The 20,789-nt window shown below is 39.2% G+C and overlaps 1 protein-coding gene across 1 annotated transcript in view; it reads left to right on the top strand.

Annotated features, from left to right (window-relative positions):
• The window catches only part of LOC101933868 (potassium voltage-gated channel subfamily KQT member 1-like), a 730,845-nt gene that overhangs the window by 144,421 nt on the left and 565,635 nt on the right, over nt 1-20,789 (top strand). The window contains exon 13 of the mRNA XM_065584152.1: nt 16,784-16,898. Within this exon, the coding sequence (XP_065440224.1) occupies nt 16,784-16,898 (115 nt within the window). The remainder of the gene's footprint in view (nt 1-16,783; nt 16,899-20,789) is intronic.

Below are 20,789 nucleotides of genomic sequence, written 5' to 3'. Positions count from 1 at the left end.
CTGGTGCACAGTAAAATGTCCCTAGTGTCGATTAAAGTAGTGCTGTTTGAAATGGGACTACATTAGCATGCAGTAGGGAACTTTTAATGTTTTCCAGCAGAGTCCACAAAGGCTAGTTACTGTACAACAACTGGTGTGCAATAGAATTTACATCTCAGATGGTGTGGATTAAGGCACCATGTAGGCCAAGGGTGGCCAACATGAGCCTGAGAAGGAGCCAGAATTTACCAATGTACATTGCCAAAGAGCCACAGTAATACATAAGCAGCCCCCACATCAGCTCCCCTCCCTGCGCCTCCTGCCCACCGGCAGCCCCGCCGATCAGCACCTCCTCCTTCCTCCCCGCACCTCCCGATCAGCTGTTTCATGGTGTGCAGGAGGCTCGGGGTGGGGGGGAGGAAAGGGAGAGTGGGGGCAGGGCCTGCGGCAGAGCCAGGGGTTGAGCAGTGAGCACACTGGAAAGTTGGCGCGTGTAGCTCCAGTCCTGGTGTCCTATACAAGGAGCTGCATATTAACTTCTGCATATTAACAGGTTGGCCACCCCGATGTAGGCAATCCTTAAAATGTTCACAGCAGAATGTGGCACAAAGTACCATGAATTTCTCTTTTTAAAAGCACGCTCTTTACATATGTCAAATATTATTCTTAGAGTGAATATGCCACTGCCTACTTGAGATTAATATTGAGCTTGTAATACTAGAACAAGGGGTTGCAAACAGTGGTGCCAATTCAGATATTTGGGCAGAGGGGTGAGGGAAGTTGCAATCCCTGCCCCTCCTGGCAGGTACCCTGTCTGTTCCAGTCCCTGCTTCTCCCTACCTCAGGGAAGTCAGGTCTTGCTTAGCTCCACTGAGTCTACCCTCTTTCTTATGCACACAGTGCATGAGCCAGTGCTGCTAGGAATTGAGTTCTCAGCAACTCTCATGTGCTCTGACTTCCCATGTGCCAAGTTGCAACATCATTTGGCCTGGCTGCCCTTCTCTCTGTATGGAGGGACAGTCAAGCCAAATATAAGTGGCATTCTGACCATGCAGCCAGAGTGATGCTCCAGATGACTTTGGCCGCATCCGGATTGATTTAGTACAGGACCTCTGCTTAAAAGTGGCCAGGCCATGACCTGTGGAACTTTGAGAAAAGTGCAAAAAAACATTTGGTGGGGTGGGGGGGGAAATGGACATTCCTCCCTCCAGCCCACTGTAATCAGCCCTGTTGGTTGCCAGTGAAATTGGAAAGCAAACAAGAAGAAACTGCTTTTTATACCACATACTTAACCTGTAGAAGTCAAGGTCACAATATATAATTGAGGATAAGAGCTTAGAGTGCTTCAAAAAGGATTAGATGGATAATGAAAATACCCAAAACCACATAAGATGAACATTTATTAGGGATATAAACCCTCATAGTTTTAGGGCACAAGCCCAACAACTGTAATTAAAACTTCTCTTACAGGCAAGTTATTCCACAATTGTCTATTATGTATCAGAGGGGTAGCCGTGTTAGTCTGAATCTGTAAAAAGCAACAGAGGGTCCTGTGGCACCTTTGAGACTAACAGAAGTATTGGGAGCATAAGCTTTCGTGGGTAAGAACCTCACTTCTTCAGATGCATGCCTCTGGAGATTTCCATTACTTGCATCTGAAGAAGTGAGGTTCTTACCCACGAAAGCTCTGTTGCTTTTTACAATTGTCTATTATGTCACTTCTTGCACTTTGGCTAGTACAAGGTGTCAGGGATTCTGGGTTATATATTGTTAGTTTAGATCATTGGTTCTCAATCTGTGGTCTGTGAACAATTAACAATCCATGCAGCACTTGCTGGTGGACTGAAAAGAGCTGGCTTCTCACTTGTGCTTGCTCTCCTTCCAGCTGCTAAAATATTTTAAAAGTAGTACATTAAAGGCTTTCCTAATTGCTTCACCGAGTGGTGCTTTAGGTGCCAATGGGACAGCAGGTGGGTCATGTTATAAACAGGGAGAGACAATCTCATGGTATAAGTAGATTCATCTTTCTATTAAGATATTGTTCTCATTAGAAGCACATCTGAGAACCCCGGGCTAGGTAGGCCATTGGTCTGATTTTCATGTGTCACTTTCTGTGTTCTCCAAAAAGAGAAGACTTGGAATAATTTCATTCCTGATATTAAATAAATTAGCATCTATGCCCAGCTACATGTCTTTTGACATTGTTTTCATCACTCCAAAGATGGTGTCCAAAACACTAGTCAAAGCAGTGGGTTAATATAAACTCCTACCACAAGATGGAGACTGGAAATAAAGCAAAACTTTGTGACATCACTACTTAGTGAGTGGAATTCCTAGCTTGAGAACTGTTGCCTCATTTCTGTCTTCCAGCAGATGGAGATCATGTGACTCGATGAACTAAAGAGAGAATTGTGTTTTAGGGCCCAGTCTTACAGACCTTACTCAGGCAAAATTTCCATTGAATTCAATGGGAATTTCATTTGAGGAGATCATCAGGACTGTCCCATTTCATTCTTTAACAAATACTTTTCTAAAATTGCTTGGTTATTGTGTACTAGAGTTTTATGTAACCTATTGAGTGCTGTAGCAGAACCAGTAGGCAATGACTGAGATGTAGTCATGCACGTAACAGAAGTATATAGGGACAAAATTAGAAAGGCCAAAGCACAAAATGAGATCAAACTAGCTAGAGACATAAAGGGTAACAAGAAAACATTCTACAGATACATTAGAAGCAAGAGGAAAACCAAGGACAGGGTAGGCCCCTTACTCAATGAGGGGGGGAAAACACATAACAGAAAATGTGGAAATGGCAGAGGTGCTTAATGACTTCTTTGTTTTGGCTTTTAACAAGAAGATTGGCGGTGATTGGATGTCTAACATAGTGAATACCAGTGAAAATGAGGTAGGATCAGAAGAGGCTAAAATAGGGAAAGAACAAGTTAAAAATTACTTAGACAAGTTAGATGTCTTCACATCACCAGGGCCTGATGAAATGCATCCTAGAATACTTAAGGGACTGACTGAGGAGATATCTGAGCCATTAGCAATTATCTTTGAAAAATCATGGAAGATGGGAGAGATTCCAGAAGACTGGAAAAGGGCAAATATAGTGCCAATCTATAAAAAGGGAAATAAGGACAACCCGGGGAATTGCAGACCAGCCAGCTTAACTTCTGTACCCGGAAAGATAATGGAGCAAATAATAAAGCAATCGGTTTGCAAACATCTAGAACAGAGGTTCCCAAAGTGGGCGATACCGCCCCCTGGGGGGCACTGGAACAATCCAGGGGGGCAGTAGTAGCCTCAGGTGCAATTGGGGGGCGTTGAATAAAAATAAGGGGGCGGTGGAAGCATAAAGAAAAGAGAATATAAGAAAATTTTGAAAAACCGTTCGTACATGTTTCATCTGTTGTGTAACAGAGTTAAAGTTGTAGTGATTACTTTATTTTCCAAATAAATTCACAAATTATAACGGATCAGGTGTCAAGTCCGCCAACAGCTCTTAACAAGCAAGTGTTGGCAGGCGAGCGTGTCACGCATTGTCGGGAAGTCCAGCATGCATCGGCAGGAATATGTGCGTGTAATGACTTGTTTACAATACGATACTATAAATAGGTGACATGTATGAAATCTAATTTAGATTATTGTTAACTGCTTTTTACACAATTCAGAAACAGTGCAATAAGTATTTAAAAAATTATTTATATTCGATACCTTCGATCTTTACGGATCACATACAAAGCAAATTGTATTATTGTTGTTTCAATAAAACAGCAATTTACACGTGAGTATTTTTATACATTTTCTTACATATCTACCGTACGTTTCTGTGTCTCTAGTGCTTACTAATAAAATCGTAGCAGGCTTGTGTCGGTACAGTACTATTTGAAGTGTACAGTCAATATATTTGTCATATTTTTTATTACAATATTAACGAAAACAGGGGAATGAAATCGTAAAAAAAGTAACTATTAACATTTATTTATATCTATCGAATCATCTGTGTTAATTGGTAAATAAGGCGTGTGTTAATAAGGAACAATTATTTAAATAAGGGCAAACTAAATTAAAACTAACTGATTTTTAGTTGCATATTGATTATTTTTAAATTAATTATTTCTTGATACATTTAGTATGATATTTGACAATTTAATATCAAATACATATATCTAATGCTGAGCAAAGAACAAAACCAAGTTTATTAGTTTCATTAGTATTTTAGTTTGGTTGTCTTTTGCCGTCCTACGCAAAAACCCACTGTATACCTGATGTCGTGGGCGATATTCTAATAACACATCTTTCTTTATTATATTGTAGGACGTAGGTAGAAATATAGATACATATAAACGCAAATTTGTCACTGCATCTTTCTGTTTGTTCGCTTAAAAAAGGTAGATTTCCAGGGGGGCGCTGAGTAATTTTTTTTTCTGAAAAGGGGGGCGCTGAGTAATTTTTTTTCCAAAAAGGGGGTGGTAGGCCAAATAAGTTTGGGAACCTGTGATCTAGAAGATAATAAGGTGATAAGTAACAGTCAGCATGGATTTGTCAAGAACAAATCATATCAAACCAACCTGATAGCTTTCTTTGACAGGGTAACAAGCCTTGTGGATGGGGGGAAGCAGTAGATGTGGTATATTTTGACTTTTCTAAAGCTTTTGATACTGTCTTGCATGACCTTCTCATAAACAAACTAGGGAAATACAACCTAGATGGAACTACTATAAGGTGGGTGCAAAACTGGTTAGAAAACCATTCCCAGAGAGTATTATCAGTGGTTCACAGTCAAGCTGGAAGGACATAATGAGTGGGGTCTCACAGGGATCAGTTCTGGGTCCGATTCTGTTCAATATCTTCATCAGTGATTTAGATAATGGCATAGAGAGTACACTTATAATTTTTTGTGGACGATACCAAGCTGAGAGGGATTGCAAGTGCTTTGGAAGATGGGATTAAAATTTAAAATGATCTGGACAGACTGGAGAAACGATCTGAAGAAAATAGGATGAAATTCAGTAAGGACAAATGCAAAGTACTTCATTTAGGAAGAAACCTGTGGTATCATAGTGGACCACAAGCTAAATATGAGTCAACAGTGTAACGCTGTTGCAAAAAAAAAATCATTCTGGGATATATTAGCAGGAGTGTTGTAAACAAGACATGAGAAGTAATTCTTCCACTCTACTCTGCACTGATTAGGTCTCAACTGGAGTATTGTGGCACCCAGAACTGGACACATTTCAGGAAAGATGTGGACAAATTGGAGAGAGTCCAGAGAAGACTGACAAAAATGATTAAAGGTCTAGAAAACATGACCTATGAGAGAAGATTGAAAAAATTGGGTTTGTTTAGTCTGGAAAAGAGAAGACTGAGGGGGGACATGATAACAGAACAGTTTTCAAGTACGTAAAGGGTTGTTACAAAGAGGAGGGAGACATTTTTTTTCATAACCTCTGAGGAGAGGACAAGAAGCAAATGAGCTTAAATTGCAGCAAGGAAGGGTTAGGTTGGACATTAGGAAAAACTTCCTAACCTTCAGGGTGGTTAAGCACTGGAATAAATTGCCTAGGGAGGTTGTGGAATCTCCATCACTGGAGATTTTTAAGAGCAGGTTAGACAAACACCTGTCAGGGATGGTCTAGATAATACTTAGCCTTGCCATGAGTGCAGGGGACTGGACTAGATGACCTCTCGAGGTCCCTTCCAGTCCTATGATTCTATGTGCTGGCAGGGTCCAGCCCCACACATGGAAATTTTTTATAGTCCTATTTTATAGATACTAGCTACAATGAACAGTAGGTGAAATAGTTTAAAAGCTTTTAGACAGGCTAACTTTTGAGCTAAATATTAGTAGGCATCATATAACATTAGCGTTTAGTCACAAACAAGGGCTTTTGCTTTAATATTGTTTACCACAATTTATACTACCTTCATGAGATACACCCTTAAATTAGATGGGTGTGGCGGGAGGTGGTGTTGGACCTTACACACAAGCTGCCTTGACAGTTTTCTCCCGTATAGAAGCTCTTCTAGGATCCTAGATACATATTCTTTTAAACTGTAAATTCCAGCAGCACTAAATAATAATAAAACCAAAATGTACATATTGGGTAACATGTACATTAAGGAGCCTAAGTCATGTTTGAAAATTGGTCTTAGGCTCCTAAGTCAGTTTTAGGTGCTTTTGAAAATCTTACTCACTGTAAGCAAATTGGTAAACTCATTTTATCTCCTATCACTATATATGTGTAGTAGGTTATAAACCATGGAAGTTTGTTCTCAATCTTTCCCATAGGGGGAAAATAAGCAAAAATCAAGTAGGTAAGAGTGACATGAAAACAAAAGCAGCATTGAAGGGGTGGATTGGAATTTACTATTGGTCTTCTAAGTCCCTTTTTTATAGTGTTCTGTAATAAAATACCTGTTTTCAGCTTAACTCCTAATAGAGTAAGAGACCCTATCCTCACTACTGCTCTCTGAATGTTAATCTTCTTTGTGCTTTGGCTGAGAATTGGTTTAGCTTATTCTCTGCTTCCTGTCTGGCCTTTTCTGGCCCTGTTTTTTGCATGCAGGTCGACAGCTTTCCTGGTCATCTTTATCCATCTGTGCTGCAAGCTGTCCTCCATCACCAGGTACAAGGCATAGTGTCTACACACATCATCATATATGTCTTGAGGGACTGTTTATTGATCTAACAGTACATGTTTTGTGTGTAATTAAGCTGGCTTGGATTTGCAGCCCATTACCATTTATGTGCCCCTGTTTCCCCTGTTGGTTTCTCCAAATGTCTACCTTCACTCAAGTTCTTTGGTGTCCAGGTCTTGGCTATACTTGGTACAGATGGTCTTTTACAAAACTTAAGCAGCCATTGCAAAATGACAGCAGACTTTTAACAAGTTTAATAATCTACTTGATTAGAAACTACCTTTCAGCTTACCTCTGGTTTTTGGTGAATCTGACTTTTTCTTGGGAGCTGGCACAGCAAGTAGAAAAAAGTAGCAGCTAGCGAGCAGGACTGGATATATATTGGCCATTGTGAATATTTTGGCTGGAGCTGGATTCATATATTAACTGAATCTAAACAGAATATTTAATACCAAAGAATATATAATACTACCTAAACCTAATAAGCAAATATTTTCTTTCTCCTTTTCCCTTCCTTTCCTTCTTCCCTCATTTATCTTTGTTGTGTGTAAATAGAAGTTCTCTTCTTTATCATCAGCCTTTTATTCCTCCCTGATTTGTTCAGTGGTGCCCCAATCCAGTTTGGGAGACATCAGATTGTCTTCAGTATAGCAAACTGTGTGATGTCATAGACACTGGATTGGGGCATCACAAGGGAAGGTCTCTTCCCAAATACAGGGGAGGATTGTGAAATTTTCTTCCCTGTTGTCTCTGAAAGGGAATGGTGCAGTTACCACGGGGCATAGAACCATATGGAACAATTTACCAAAGGTCATGGTGGATTCTCCATCACTGACAATTTTTAAATCAAGATTGGATGTTTTTCTAAAATATATGTTCTAGGAATAATTTTTGGGACTTGTATGAGTTGTGCTATACAGGAGGATAGACTAGATAATCAAAGTGACCTCTCCTGGACTTAGAATCTATGAAAAAAGGGCTCCTCTGTTCACCTTTTTCTGAGAGAGGTTTTTTTTGTGGCAGGGATGATATATTTAAGAATGACTCTGGCTGTTGAGTGGAGATGTTGTCTCTGCTGTATTCTTACTTTTTATTGTGTTAATTGTAAATTTGGGATATGTCTTTTTTTCCAGCCTAGAAATTTGGAAGTTAATGTTTAAAGTATGATTAATAGATTAATTTATGTTAATTGGTGTAAATACACCTGGATTTTTAAGCAATGGGTGACTGACTTTGATATATATAAAAAGCATGAGACCTGAGAGAGGCTTGTCCAACATATATAATACACAAACTCATTGTTTAGTGATCAGCAGTGATGGGAAAAGATGTACAGAAAAAAGCTTAGATTTCTTTCTTTTTTTTTCTATTTTTTTTTAAAATAAAGTTTCATAGGATGTAGCAGCAATAATTAAGGCCCACAGTTCAAACTATACACTGACATTTCTCATCATACGCTTGCTGCACTGGATATTTGTATGTTTTCAAATCATTATTCTTCCTAAAGTCATGCTCAGAGGAATACCTTGAACTCTTAAACTAAGCTGCTTCTTCTGCCATGGTTCCTTTATACTTTTGATAGCATTTGGAATGGAATTCAAAAACAAACACATCAAAATAAAACACACACCCCCAAAAAACAAAACAAAACAAAAAATCCCACATACAGTAGTTGTGCTTGTAAGACCACTCTTGAGGAGCAAAACTGGTTAAAGTAAAATGAAATCGAGGATACAATTCCTCAGGCTTGAGTTACAACTGTTATGAGCTATCTATATTTGGTAGCTGGAGTTTACAACTTCGGATCTTATTCCTGGGTAGCCTCACTATCATGTTGAAGGTATTTTAATGTTTTATATTTCTTCAAAATTGAAGAATTATCATGAGTGATTCTGATGAGCTATTTAGTTGCTTAGAAGCTTATGACTTCTTGACACAGAAAATATTTTTATCCCTTTCTATTCTGACTTTTGATATTTTGCTTTGAGTGAACACTTACTTTGAAGTGAATTTTGGAAATCCACACAATAAAAAATAGTCATCTTGCAATATAGCAAATGAATAATTTCTGAAAAAAACATTTCTGGGCAAAAAGATAACTGTTCACAACTATTACAATCATCTTTACAATGTAAATTTTTTAATGCAGGTGATATGAAGTTTGAATTTATCACTGATAAAGTTTTGATTTTATAGAATGGAAAAACTTAAGGATTAGAGGGCTAATATTTCAGAGAATTGGGTCACAGAGTGGCAACAGTGTAAAATTGCTTTTAATGTTAGGGTTCATCATCAGCATCAGCATCACTCCAATAACCGCATTGAACACGAAGGTTGAAAATCCGTTCTGTGGTTCTTCCAGCACGAAAGTCAGCCTGTTTTTCAGCGATGATATTCTCCGCTTGTGGCTTCAGTCTATTCAATATGACTTTCAACATCACTGTGCTATGATGGCTAATTAGGCTTATGGTCAGGCAATTTTGACACAATTGCAGGTTGCCTTTCCTTGGCAGAGTCATGATTAGTGACTGTGTCCACGTGGAGGGCCACTCACCGGTCTGCCAGATCTTATTGCAGATCTTGGTGAATACATTTATTACTATGAATTTCATCAATTTGGGTGGGATGTTGTCAATACCTGTAGCCTTTCCGTTCTTGAGTGATTTCACAGCTGTCTCCACTTCTTTGCACAATATTGGAAAGTCATCCTCCTCTGTTGAATCTGGGCTGTCTAGGACACTAGGATCTCCATTTGCCTGGCGATTGTATAGATTAGAGCAGTAGTTTGTCCACCTATTGATGATGTCCCTTTCTTCTGTAAGACTGTTCCCTTCTTTGTCTTGAATTGCATTAGCTTTGGTCCATCTTTCCTTTGTTAGATCTTTTACAACCTGGAAGGCTTGTTTGCTATTTTTATTATTGATACACTCTTCAATTTTAGAGCATTGTTTTTCAATCCATATTTCCTTGGCCACCTTCATTCCTTTCTTGATCTTTCTGCCAATCGCTCTGTATTTATCCGCTCCCTCAGTGCTGTTCTTGTCTCTCTTGAGTTCTCTTCTAATGTCACACATTTGTAGTATTTAATTTGTGACCCATGGTTTTGTCTTCTTACGGTGTTTCCCAAGGATGTCTATTGCTGTCATTGCTTCTATGGCTTCCTCTAAAGCAAGCAGCGGAGCAAATTTTCTGCTGATCGTTGCTTGGAATGACTTTGCAACATTTCGGTCTCTGACTCTAAGTCAAACTTAGTTCTGGTGAACTTTGGCCTGACGATTTTCCTTAGCTGCAGTCAAAAGTTTAGCATTACAAGGTCATGATCACTTCCAATATCAGCATTGGGGAAGCTTCTTGTTTTAACTCTGTTAGTCCCATAACAAAATCAGTTTTGCACCATGATGTAGTCGATCTGGCTGTGATGTAGACTATCAGGTGCATGCCATGTTAATTGTCTGGATGCTTTATGTGCTCCTAATGTGTCTACAAGAACCAGATTGTTATAGCCGGCAAACTCCAAAAGTCTCAATCCTTTCTCATTGGTTACCGCATTACAGAAAGGGCCACAATAATCTTGCAAATCTGCCTGTGCCCATTTTAGCATTCCAATCTCCCTGTACAATCAGGATATCTTTCTTGTGTACCTTATTGATGATGTCTTGGAGTTGATTGTAAAAATCTTCAATTTGCTCATCGTCATAGTCTATTGTAGGGACGTAGACTTGTACCACTGTGATATTAAACGGTGCCGCCTTTAGATGGATGGAAATAAGCCTGCTGGATATTGGGCAGCATCCTAATACTGAATTCTTGATATCTGTATGCACAAGAAATCCTACGCCATTGACATGTTTGTCCTTTCCACTGTAATAGAGTACATGGCCTTCTTCCGTTAGTGCCTCTCCAAAGTTCTTCCATCTGACCTCAGAGAGTCCTAGGAGGTGCCAGATGTATTGTTCCATTTCATACGTGAGTTCTTTCAACCTCCCTATTTGTCTCAATGTCCTTACATTCCATGTGGCTATGGTGATGTTCTCTTCCACAGGTCCTCTTTGTTGGGGTTTCAGCTGTAGCATACTTGTCGTGTCCGCCCTAGTAGGAGATGGATGGTGCGGTCATTATTAACCCGAGCTGCGACCAATCCGGTATGGACATGGTTGACTTGCTCATCATATGGTGCATCTTGGGCAACTTTCTAATCTGGAGGAGCAGTGGTCCTATTCTGTCCCCAGACCCCCAGGGGAAATGTTACGGTTACAAGGATAAAAAACGGAATTGTCTAGCAGTGGCTTAATATTTTACAGAACACTAACCTGCACTGCCTGACTCTGCATGAATTGAATGCTTCTGATAGAAAAGAGTGCTGTTTGTCTGAGAGCATTAGAGAACCATATAATATAACTGCTAAATGCTATGAGCCTCATAATAATGCTTTCCACTGACCCACTCAGAACGGGGAGGATCTAGTTTCTCCCAGTGAGAGGCTCGAACCAAATTCACACTGATTCTTGTTGATGAGATAGCTGTTCTTGGAGGCCCTACCAGCACTTGGAGAAATTGTCCTGGCTTCCCCCTTGGCATCTGGTGGGTATAGGAAGTGGTAATAAATTATTCTTGGAAAAGATTTGCACTTTGCCCTTATGGGGTGAAGAGCTATTGCTCAGAAATGGAATTCATGTTAAAATATCATCTGGTGATATGATGCATCTAGTTATTATATAAGTTGTGGCACCCTAGAGAGAGTCAGAAGCCAGAGGGCAGGCTACTGTATTATAGTCCCTGGGCAGGAACTTTTCTTTCAAACTGAGGGAGCTACAGCTTGAGTGCCTTTTCTGATTGCCTTTCTCCCTGTATGCTAGATTTCAATCTGTCACATAGATATGCCCCAGATGCCTACGGTTTTATATATGAAGATGAACACCTCGAACTCCACCAAAAAAAACGTAGTAGAAGCTGTGCAGATTACAGAGCAGAGTGCAATGTGCTCCCTGCATCAAAACACAGTTTAATAAGCAGGCACCAGTATTCTGCACTAACTTCAGCTTCCAAGTGGTCCTAACAGATAGTACGCAAAGTTAGCTTAATTTTGAGCTGAGAAGATTGTGAATAATCATAGAAAAGTTTGCATTGAAAATAAAAGGTTGGATACTTCTTATTCAATGCAGAGGGAAGAAAGCATTTCTGGCCACAGTTACTACCTGTATATCCAGCCATCTCCTAAATCTCTGGTTGAACTGTGGTCCCTTCGTTGGCATTTCAGTAGGAATACTCAAGAGTGTGTTGTGGGTGCTAACAGAACTCTTCATCCCTTGAATACACTTAGGCCATGACTTACCCTCCCTTTGATAGACTATTTCAAATTCTAATAGCTTTTTGTGAGGAGAAACCCTTCCTTATATCAAGGCCAAACCTCACCCTCTGTGGTCACAAGTGATGCTGCTTCTGTGGGGTCTGAAAAATGTCTAATCCTAAATACTTGTGTGATTACTTAAGATACTTCATACATTGCAGCATCCTTCAGTTGCTTTTTCTTAAGACTGTGATCAATGAATGGAATCTTTGCTTATAGAAATGTGGCTCGTCAGAACAAGTGCAAAATTGACAGGTCACATTCTATAGAGCTCCTTTGGAGCAGCCACAGCAATAATGCTAGAAGGGCACAGAGTTCTATTTCCAGTGCCAGAAAACTTAGTTTTTCCCTAAAAACATAGTTTAAAGTAACTCTGGTTAAATGCAGGTCTGAATCAGATGTAAGTTAAATTATTTTCCAGTTTTCTGTCCTGCTAGCATTGTTCAGTTATGACATTTTAGAACTCTATTGTCCAGGCCTAAGTTTTCACTCCTTAGCATGTGTACTATGGATTTTCCATTCTTCAGCATTGATGTGAAATGCATTAGTGTTTAGCTTGAAGATAGGCCAATCAACTGGTGCCACAGGATGAACCTGAGAATCTGACAACTTTAATTTTCTAAGTGGACCTGCCTTTCTCATTTCTGCTCACTTTAAATCAATTACATTCACAAACAGTGATGAATTAGTGTTTCACTTTGCTTTCTTCTGGACGGTCACTTATTTTTCTTTGGTAGTATGCATATGGTGGTTCTTGGTTGAATCGAATTGTTTGTTCATGGCAATGTTTTCCAAGTTAGTCCCTTGTATTTAGATCTGCTCTCGGTTGTTTGTACCAAGTTTTCTAGAAGTATCAACATTAAAATATGCAGAAGAGAACTTCCATAGAACCTGTTTGGATCATTAGCAGCTTTGACAAATTTTGTTGCTTCAGATCAAAATGATTTAAGTAAACTGATATATGTCCATAGATATTTTCAATGGTTTTTGCATGAAATAAATGAAGCAATGTCTATTATATTGTTTTAAAGACAAACTGTTGATGAATATCCAAAGAATTGTATGCCTGATTTTCAGAGGTGCTGAGCTCTTACAACTCCCATTTATTTGAATAGCAGGTGAATGTCAGGCCCCATGTTTGATTGAAATGAACATAGGGTACTAGTGCTTTTTTTAAAGTGTTAGCTAGTCTCAATTCTTAAAATATATTATTTTGCAGTTACAGGGTTAGCTGCACCTCTGTCCCCTTTGAGGTCTCTCTGAGTGCACTCTCTCCGGTGCCAAGCTTCATACCTTTACCTATCCCAGCAAGGAATTTTGCAGTTCTCCCACTCTTAGACCTGGAGATGGGCTGTAGTAGTCTGTATCCGCCAAGCGCATCCAGTGGGTCTGACTGAGTATGGACACCTGCAGTTCTTCCCTTTGGGACCAGTGGTATATGGTGACTAAACAGCTTTCTTAAAACAAAAGTTTTATATAGCACTAGGAACAAAGCATTAGAGAAAAAGGATTTTAAAACCATCTACATGCATGTCTAATGTAGCTAGAGTACTATCAGCTAGAGTACTGCATGATGGTGGCATAGGCATCTCCTCTGTTCATGGGCTTTGGCCTTTCCTTGTCAAACCTAGCTTTGCAGGTTGACTGGAGAAGCAAAGACAGAATCATAAAAGTTCTGGCATTGCCCCTGTGGGAGCTAAATGTTTGCTGGTAGGTGGCTTTGTGGAGCGATTCTTCTTTTTCCTGCCTGTTCTCCAGACAGACCCTTCCTGAGTTAAACCAATATATTCATATAAGAGACACTATACTAGTAACCATACAGTATTAATAAATTATTACAGGGCAGCTCTAAATTCATCACAACATTAAATACTTCTGATAACTGTGAATACAGATATATGTAAAGAGAGAAGATTTTTAACCACTAAGTTAATAAGTCCATGAATCATTTGAAAATAGTGGCATAAAATGTTGCTCTATCATACCACTAGAATGAAGTTCCATTTGTCTTTATCAATGCATGGAATATATTGGGTAAGGCCAAAAAAAATCAAGACCTGACAGCAAGACCAACTTTGAAAATAACTACGGAAACTCTGGCTATTAGCAGATTCTGTGTTAAATAAAAAAAAAAAATCTGTTGCCTGGATTGATAAAGGCTGTAATATCTGAACTGTTGTTAACACTTCTTGATGCAGTATGTGATAAAATGTCCGAATTTTATGTCTTTTTATAGCAGGTGTGTCTAAAGTGTAATCTGCAGGCCAAACCAAGTACAAGGGTTCACAAGGCAACCGATGGCAACCTTTATCCTTAATAAATTATGTGGACTTTTGTGGATATTTTTTGTTCAGAAATTATAAATAACCAGAGAACTGCCTGTTATCCCAACCTCTCTTTTGTTGCTGTATTAGTGAGAGACATTTTCATGCATCAAGATATTTTGGAGAAACAGGATACTGCTTATAATACAGATCCAAAAGAACTATCCAAAAAGTGCATGAAAACAAATGTTGATATTTTAATTTCACCAGCATCAGGTTATAATATACTCATAATCTGACTAAATTGAACCGCAGGTTTTCATGACTGAAGCTGATGAATCAGCAGATTTTTAGCTTAACTGAAAGAGAGTTTTAATTTCTTGTCATAATAAACTTATTTATATACTTTCCCTTTTTTCCTATTGCTTCAAATGACATGCTTAATGTTGGTCTGGCCTTGAAGAAAGCAGCGAAGTGATCAGTTTTTTTCACCTAAGCAAAATTATAGTGCTGTCAATCCAAACCATTCGCCTTCCAAACAATTCTCAATTGCAGATGAAACTCAAAAGATAAATACAAGAAGAAGGCAAGAAAATGGATGATTATCGAAAGATCATAGAAAGATTTTAACTATTCTTGACTGGAATGAAAAACATGAAAAAATGCAATACCATGAGTCTCCAAAAAGGTCACCTCAGAGAAACAGTGCCAATAGCCCTACATTTAGAGGACTTGCAATGTAGCTTCTGAAAAGCTGTATTTACGGTGGTAATGTATTGAAACATATATTGTATGGGGTTATCAATCAGGTAGGACATGATGTTAGAACAACTGTGTTCTGAGATCATGCCTTATAATAAATATCCATTTCCTACAGCCTGAAGAAAAATGATGCCAGTGGTTCCCCCAGCATAACTGTGGATCAATGAGCCACTTCATGCTACAAGGGCAACAGGTGTACTTGGAAAGCTCAGAGTTGGCCTTTGTTTCTTTAGGGATGTACCAAGATCCATGCAGTATTTGCATTTTATTCCACAATGTATTACAGATTTTCAGGATCTGCAAAGTTGTCAGGCTTTGCCCTCTACTCTTTTCAGGCTTGTTCAAACTCCTCCCACAAGTGGGCAGCATAGTGATGTGTTTTCTACCCCATCAAACTGGCACAATGTTTGTTACACATTTTCCCCCATCGGTGGGAATGGAAACATTAGCCCAGAATTCTTAATCTTCATTAGCATTGAGTACATTTCCTATATCCTCTTCATCTTCCGCCCTGAAGGCATGAATATGGGGGGTCACCAAACAAGAGATAGTCTTTCACCATAATACTTACGTTCATAAATTCAGGCTAGGAATAAACCTATTGACAGACACCATGTTGGGAAAAAATGCTCTCAGGGATATCAGTTAATGAGCTTGGGCAGCCTACGTACTGTACAGCCTCTAATATAATTACATAGTTCTTCCCACCCACCACTGAAAAGGTCTCTGTTAACATATAACATGGGACATGTCTTTTAGCCACAGTCTCAACTATTTGAGTGCTAAAATTAAAAGTATAGCAAGAAATTGATAGTTACATGGTGAAAATTAGTCTGTATCCTTCTCAGAAGCCTGCCATGCATCCTGCTACTCTTGCACCGTTGATTTAATATGGGGTTGAGTGAGGGACCATGAGAAGTGGCTATAGGAAGTGGAGGGGAGAGACAGATTCTGAACTGGCTTCTCTCTCCCACATCCCCATCTTGCAATATTTGTTTTTGTGTGTGGATAGTCTCTTTCCTCCTAATTCTGGTGAGAAGATTTTCTCTTTGGCCCAATATCTTTGTTCTGTTTCTTGGTTCCAAGTTCCCTTTGTGAGCTGTCATCAGGGAGCACAGAGGATCAAGGACTTTTAAGGTTCCTTTCTGACTGGCTGTCCCTTTTTCTGGCAACCTGTCACCACTCCCCACCCATAGCTCAGGGAAGCACAGTGCGTGCTCATGGTCTCCACAGCATCCAACACTGACAGAGTTGAGTGGCTGTGTAAGCAGTGTGTGTTTGCCACTGAGTGATGATTCCCTCTTCAAGGTTTTCGTAATATTCAGTGGCTGTGAAGCCTGGCACTTGGGAGCCTCATGGAACCAGTTCTTGGCTCATAGAGAACCTGGATGTAGTGGAATACTATTTATTGCAAAATAAATCAAAGTTCCCAATTGTTTTCATTCATTGCAGTGTCCAAATTGCAATTCGTTTTGTATAGTGAACTTCCACTTAGAGCGAAAGTTGGTCTTCAGGAAAAAACACGCTTAACTGTAAGAGGGTCCCTGTGTGTTTGATCTCATTGTGTATGTACCACATCATATGTGTACATTTGTATTTTTGCATGTGGCTTATACGTGTTTAATAATTATCAAAACAATTCATTGCATCTACTCTAAAAATGTAGTGTCTTACGATGGGACTGTTTAAAAAAAATGATCTACTATGGAAATTCATGGGTGAGGGGAAAGAATTTGAAGATGCTGCCTCCCTAATGTACTGTGCTCTTTCTAAATTATTTGTCTAGTGAGAAGGCGCTTAGAAGGAAACAGCAATGAAATTTCACAGGACAACAGCTTCATCGATGACCTAGACCTCATATCAGAGGAGTCACCACTGCCTGCTGTATCTGATGTGGCACAGTAAGTGGAATAATGGCTTTTACTGGATAATATAAACATCAGCTAATGGTGGCGGAAAATGCTATATACTGAATAGAAGTTTTTGATTTTTTTTAAACACACAGTTAGCTTTAAGCTAAGAGCTGTTACTCAGTATAATGTATTGGAACAGAAAAACTGCTCTTTAAGACATGGGTAGGAGACTTGGTGTTTTTGGTTTGTGACTTCATCTTTTGCGTCCATTAAAAATGTTTCCTGAGACGGATTCCTAAGGGCAGGTTCAGCCTCTGCAGACTTCTGAATGGGTCTGATCATAAAAATCTCCTGAATGCATTGAAAGTTCATTGTAGGTCATAATGAAACACTTGTGTGTGGACATGACCTGAAAGGAAGGAAACAATTGTTGAAAGGACAATTGAAGTGAAATGTTTGCCTCCAAGAGGAAATGCACTTGTAGGATATTACCCCAAAGGTAGTGTAGACACTTAAACAGCTATGTTCATAAAGGAATTATATGGATATACTTAACAGGGAAACAGCGCTTTCAAGAATTAGAGGGTAGAATAATTAATGCAGTTCTGATTTGTCACTGAGTAGGACCTGAAGAGCATGTCTACACTCAGCGTCCATTGCAGGGGTGTTGATTTCGTGAAATTGTTTGTCATATCACTTACCTTTTGGTTTCGCAAGTACATGCATCAATACTGTTTGATAGAACCACACCACACGTTGGCCACTCTGTAGCAGTTCATTCAGGGACTCTGAAACATCTGTCCTATAATGTTCAAGTCTCTTGCGAGTGTAGCGACTTTGGGGATAACTTTCAAACTTGGGGCAGCACATTGGCAGTTGTAGCTGTCACTGACTGAACCAGTGAAGCTGTGATGCTTGTGGCTTTGTGTTAAGCTGAAGCAAAACTAATGTAATCTATACTTATTTAGCCAGACCTCAGCAAAAGGCCTCATCCTAGGTGCTGCAACCAATACTTGTGATTAAAAACTCCTGCGATGGCAGTGGTGTGTGGAAAAAAGGTACATCACAAGAGGTGCAATCTCAAGGCATTCTAAGCAATGTCTTTTTTTTAATTACTTTTTGTCTAGTGTAGACAGAGCAGAAGGAATCTCAAAACTCGTCTGGCAGTGTGTAGTGCTTTTACTTGTATGTCCCTCTCAGAGATAAGGATGTGTTGGTTTTTCATACATGAAGAATAAATCTTGCTTCTTAGTATGTGAGTGTGTTTTTAAACTAAAAAAATGATGGCTGTTTTTAATGTCAAATGTGAAAACTATCCTGTCTTCACATTTGGAAAGGAAAGTATGGAAGTGGCTTAGTGAGGAAGTTGGATGATTGAACCTTCGGAGTATGACAAGTAGATGGCTGGAAAATAAGGTTACATTATATTTTTTGCAGTGAAGTTGTAATTTGTTAAACTCTGGTACTCCATGTGCAAGTGACTCTTGCATTTGAGTTTTCTTCTTCAAAGTAAGGGGGGGAAAGGGCTAAAAGCCCTATTTTGTGAGTTCAATACAGCGAGATTACATTCCAGCTGCCACTGGGTACAGAACAATGTTGTTATTCCCAGCACAATGCTGTACATATTTGTCAGTCTAATGCAGGGATCGGCAACCTTTGGCACGCGGCCCGCAGCCCCCATTGGCCTGGAGCGGCGAACCATGGCCAGTGGGAGCTGTGATCGGCCGAACCTGCAGACGCGGCAGGTAAACAAACCGGCATGGCCCACCAGGGTGCTCACCCTGGCGGGCCACTTGCTAAAGGTTGCCGATCCCTGGTCTAATGTAACGTATTGCCTAGTAAAATTCTAAAGAATGGTGAAGTACTGATGAAAGAATGATACAATGAACTAATAAGTTTTGCTGTATTGTTGCTCCATTGCATTCCATAACAGATATATACTACAGAAGATGTACATAACACACCAGTTCACAGAAAAGATGGAATTCCAGTTGAAAATATTTTTCGGGGTGAGGCAGAGCTGTTAAAGGACTTCTATTGCAAGGCTGGGATTTGCCTCTTTCTAAAACACTTGGTGTGACCCTACAGTTAGATTTTGCTCCTTCAAGAGGAGGAATCCTTTCCCAGCAACCACCTCTAAATCTTCAGTATGAGTTGCACGTATTGCTTACAAATTGCTAATTGTAGGAGCATAGAGCTTGATCTATGAGCATGCGAGGCAGATGCTGGAGAAGATGGCCTTGAAATGAAATGAAATGTTTTAGGGGGGGAAAAAACCTGTTAGTGTTTTATGTTGTACACAGGTTTAATGCTGGGATTGAATGTTTTCATATTTTTTACAAATATTTAAGTGAAAAACAGCATTAGTTAGCTGAAATTTGGCAGTTAGATGAATCCATTATGTATCTGTTATAAATCAGATGGAATAAAGATATCCAAAAAAGTTTGGTACATTAGCTTTTTCCATCCCACAGATCATGAATAACAACCTCACAGTAAAAACTGTTTTAAAGAGAGACAGGGCTGTAAGAATGCTGCTAGTTGCTGCTGTTACCCGCTTTCCATGCCTTATTTGTGTACTCCCAGCTCTAGCAGCTAACTCTTGAATTCAGCACACATTTAATGAAGCCCTTACAGTTTAACTGGGGATATTTTAAAAGAGGCACTCGTTATTTAAGTCAGTTTTTTTTTTAAATAGCCATATGGAGCTCCACAGCAAACAAAAGTTTTGTGGATTTAGTCAATAATAAAGATAGTGAATTGCATGGTAACTTACAGTTAAGAGGTGAGATTTGAATTCCTGGTCCCATCTTTCCCAGTTCAGGGAATTTTTCTAAGCTTTAGAGGTATCTGGTGAAAATCTCCCTGCCTTGCCCACTGGAAGTGAACAGCATTCGTCCTGCAGCAGATTTGTCATCAGATTAAAATTGAATGGGTTTGCCTTTTGTGACTAAAAAGTTATAAAAGTCTTTGAAGACAAACACTCCCAATGTGCAACTGATATTCTATGAAACAGCACAAGAAAAACAACCATGTGCCAAAGAACAGGTTCCAGAGGGTTTTAGATTGCTTGCAAAAGGATGCAAACGGAGACAATCCAGTGGGGAAAAAAAATCACCAAAGCAATTCATTTGTCATCAAACGACCATGAAAATCAAAATTGCTCAGTTTCTATTCTGTGTTTTTAGTTTCTGCTGGTTCAATAAGATTTGGATAAAATAAAGGTTTAAAATACCTGTGTTACAGAGTTCAGTTTTAACAACTTTAACTATGGTGAAACTACTGCTGATACAAGAGCAGCATGATAGTCATTAGTGCTTGAGTTGCAACTTTAGGATGGTTGCGTTGTTTGGTTTAGAAATATTTTAGTGATATTAACATTTAAAAATCAACAAGGAAGGTTGTTTAGCAAATGCAATACTTGTACTAACATAATATCCCATTTTAAACAACCATGCCAGTTCATGAGTTTAGCTGGATTTGTACAATGACTGGGGCGTACTGTGAGGTTATACTGTATGAGAATGAAGCTACCCTAAAGCATCTAAATACAAATTGAATCAAGGGGCTCTTCTGTGTTTACATGAAGCTTGGACTTTGAAATTCATGCATGCACTATAGCATATTTCGTATTTAGCCAACACTGTTAGATCGGCAAAATAATTGTTTACGTAAGCTAATAAGGTGTGTTTTTTCAAAGTAAGTAAAACATGTTTACTTTAAACTAGTAAATGTATCAACATATATAGGGCCCTCATCCTGTTGGCTCTACCCATGTGAGTGGTCCCACTGGCTTTAAGTGGACTTGTATGCATGAATGGGGCAAGTAAAACTTGACTTGCATTTACTGGAGAAGCCAGAGACGCATCTAAAGGAATCATTCAGGTAGATAATATCCATACTGAAAAGTGTGATTTGCTGGGTGAACAAAACATTTTA

The sequence above is a fragment of the Chrysemys picta genome, chromosome 1 (genome assembly GCF_011386835.1).
Source record: "Chrysemys picta bellii isolate R12L10 chromosome 1, ASM1138683v2, whole genome shotgun sequence".
NCBI lineage: Eukaryota > Metazoa > Chordata > Testudines > Emydidae > Chrysemys > Chrysemys picta.
Note: the sequence above shows the minus strand (reverse complement) of the source record. Positions and strands in the feature narration are given on the sequence as shown.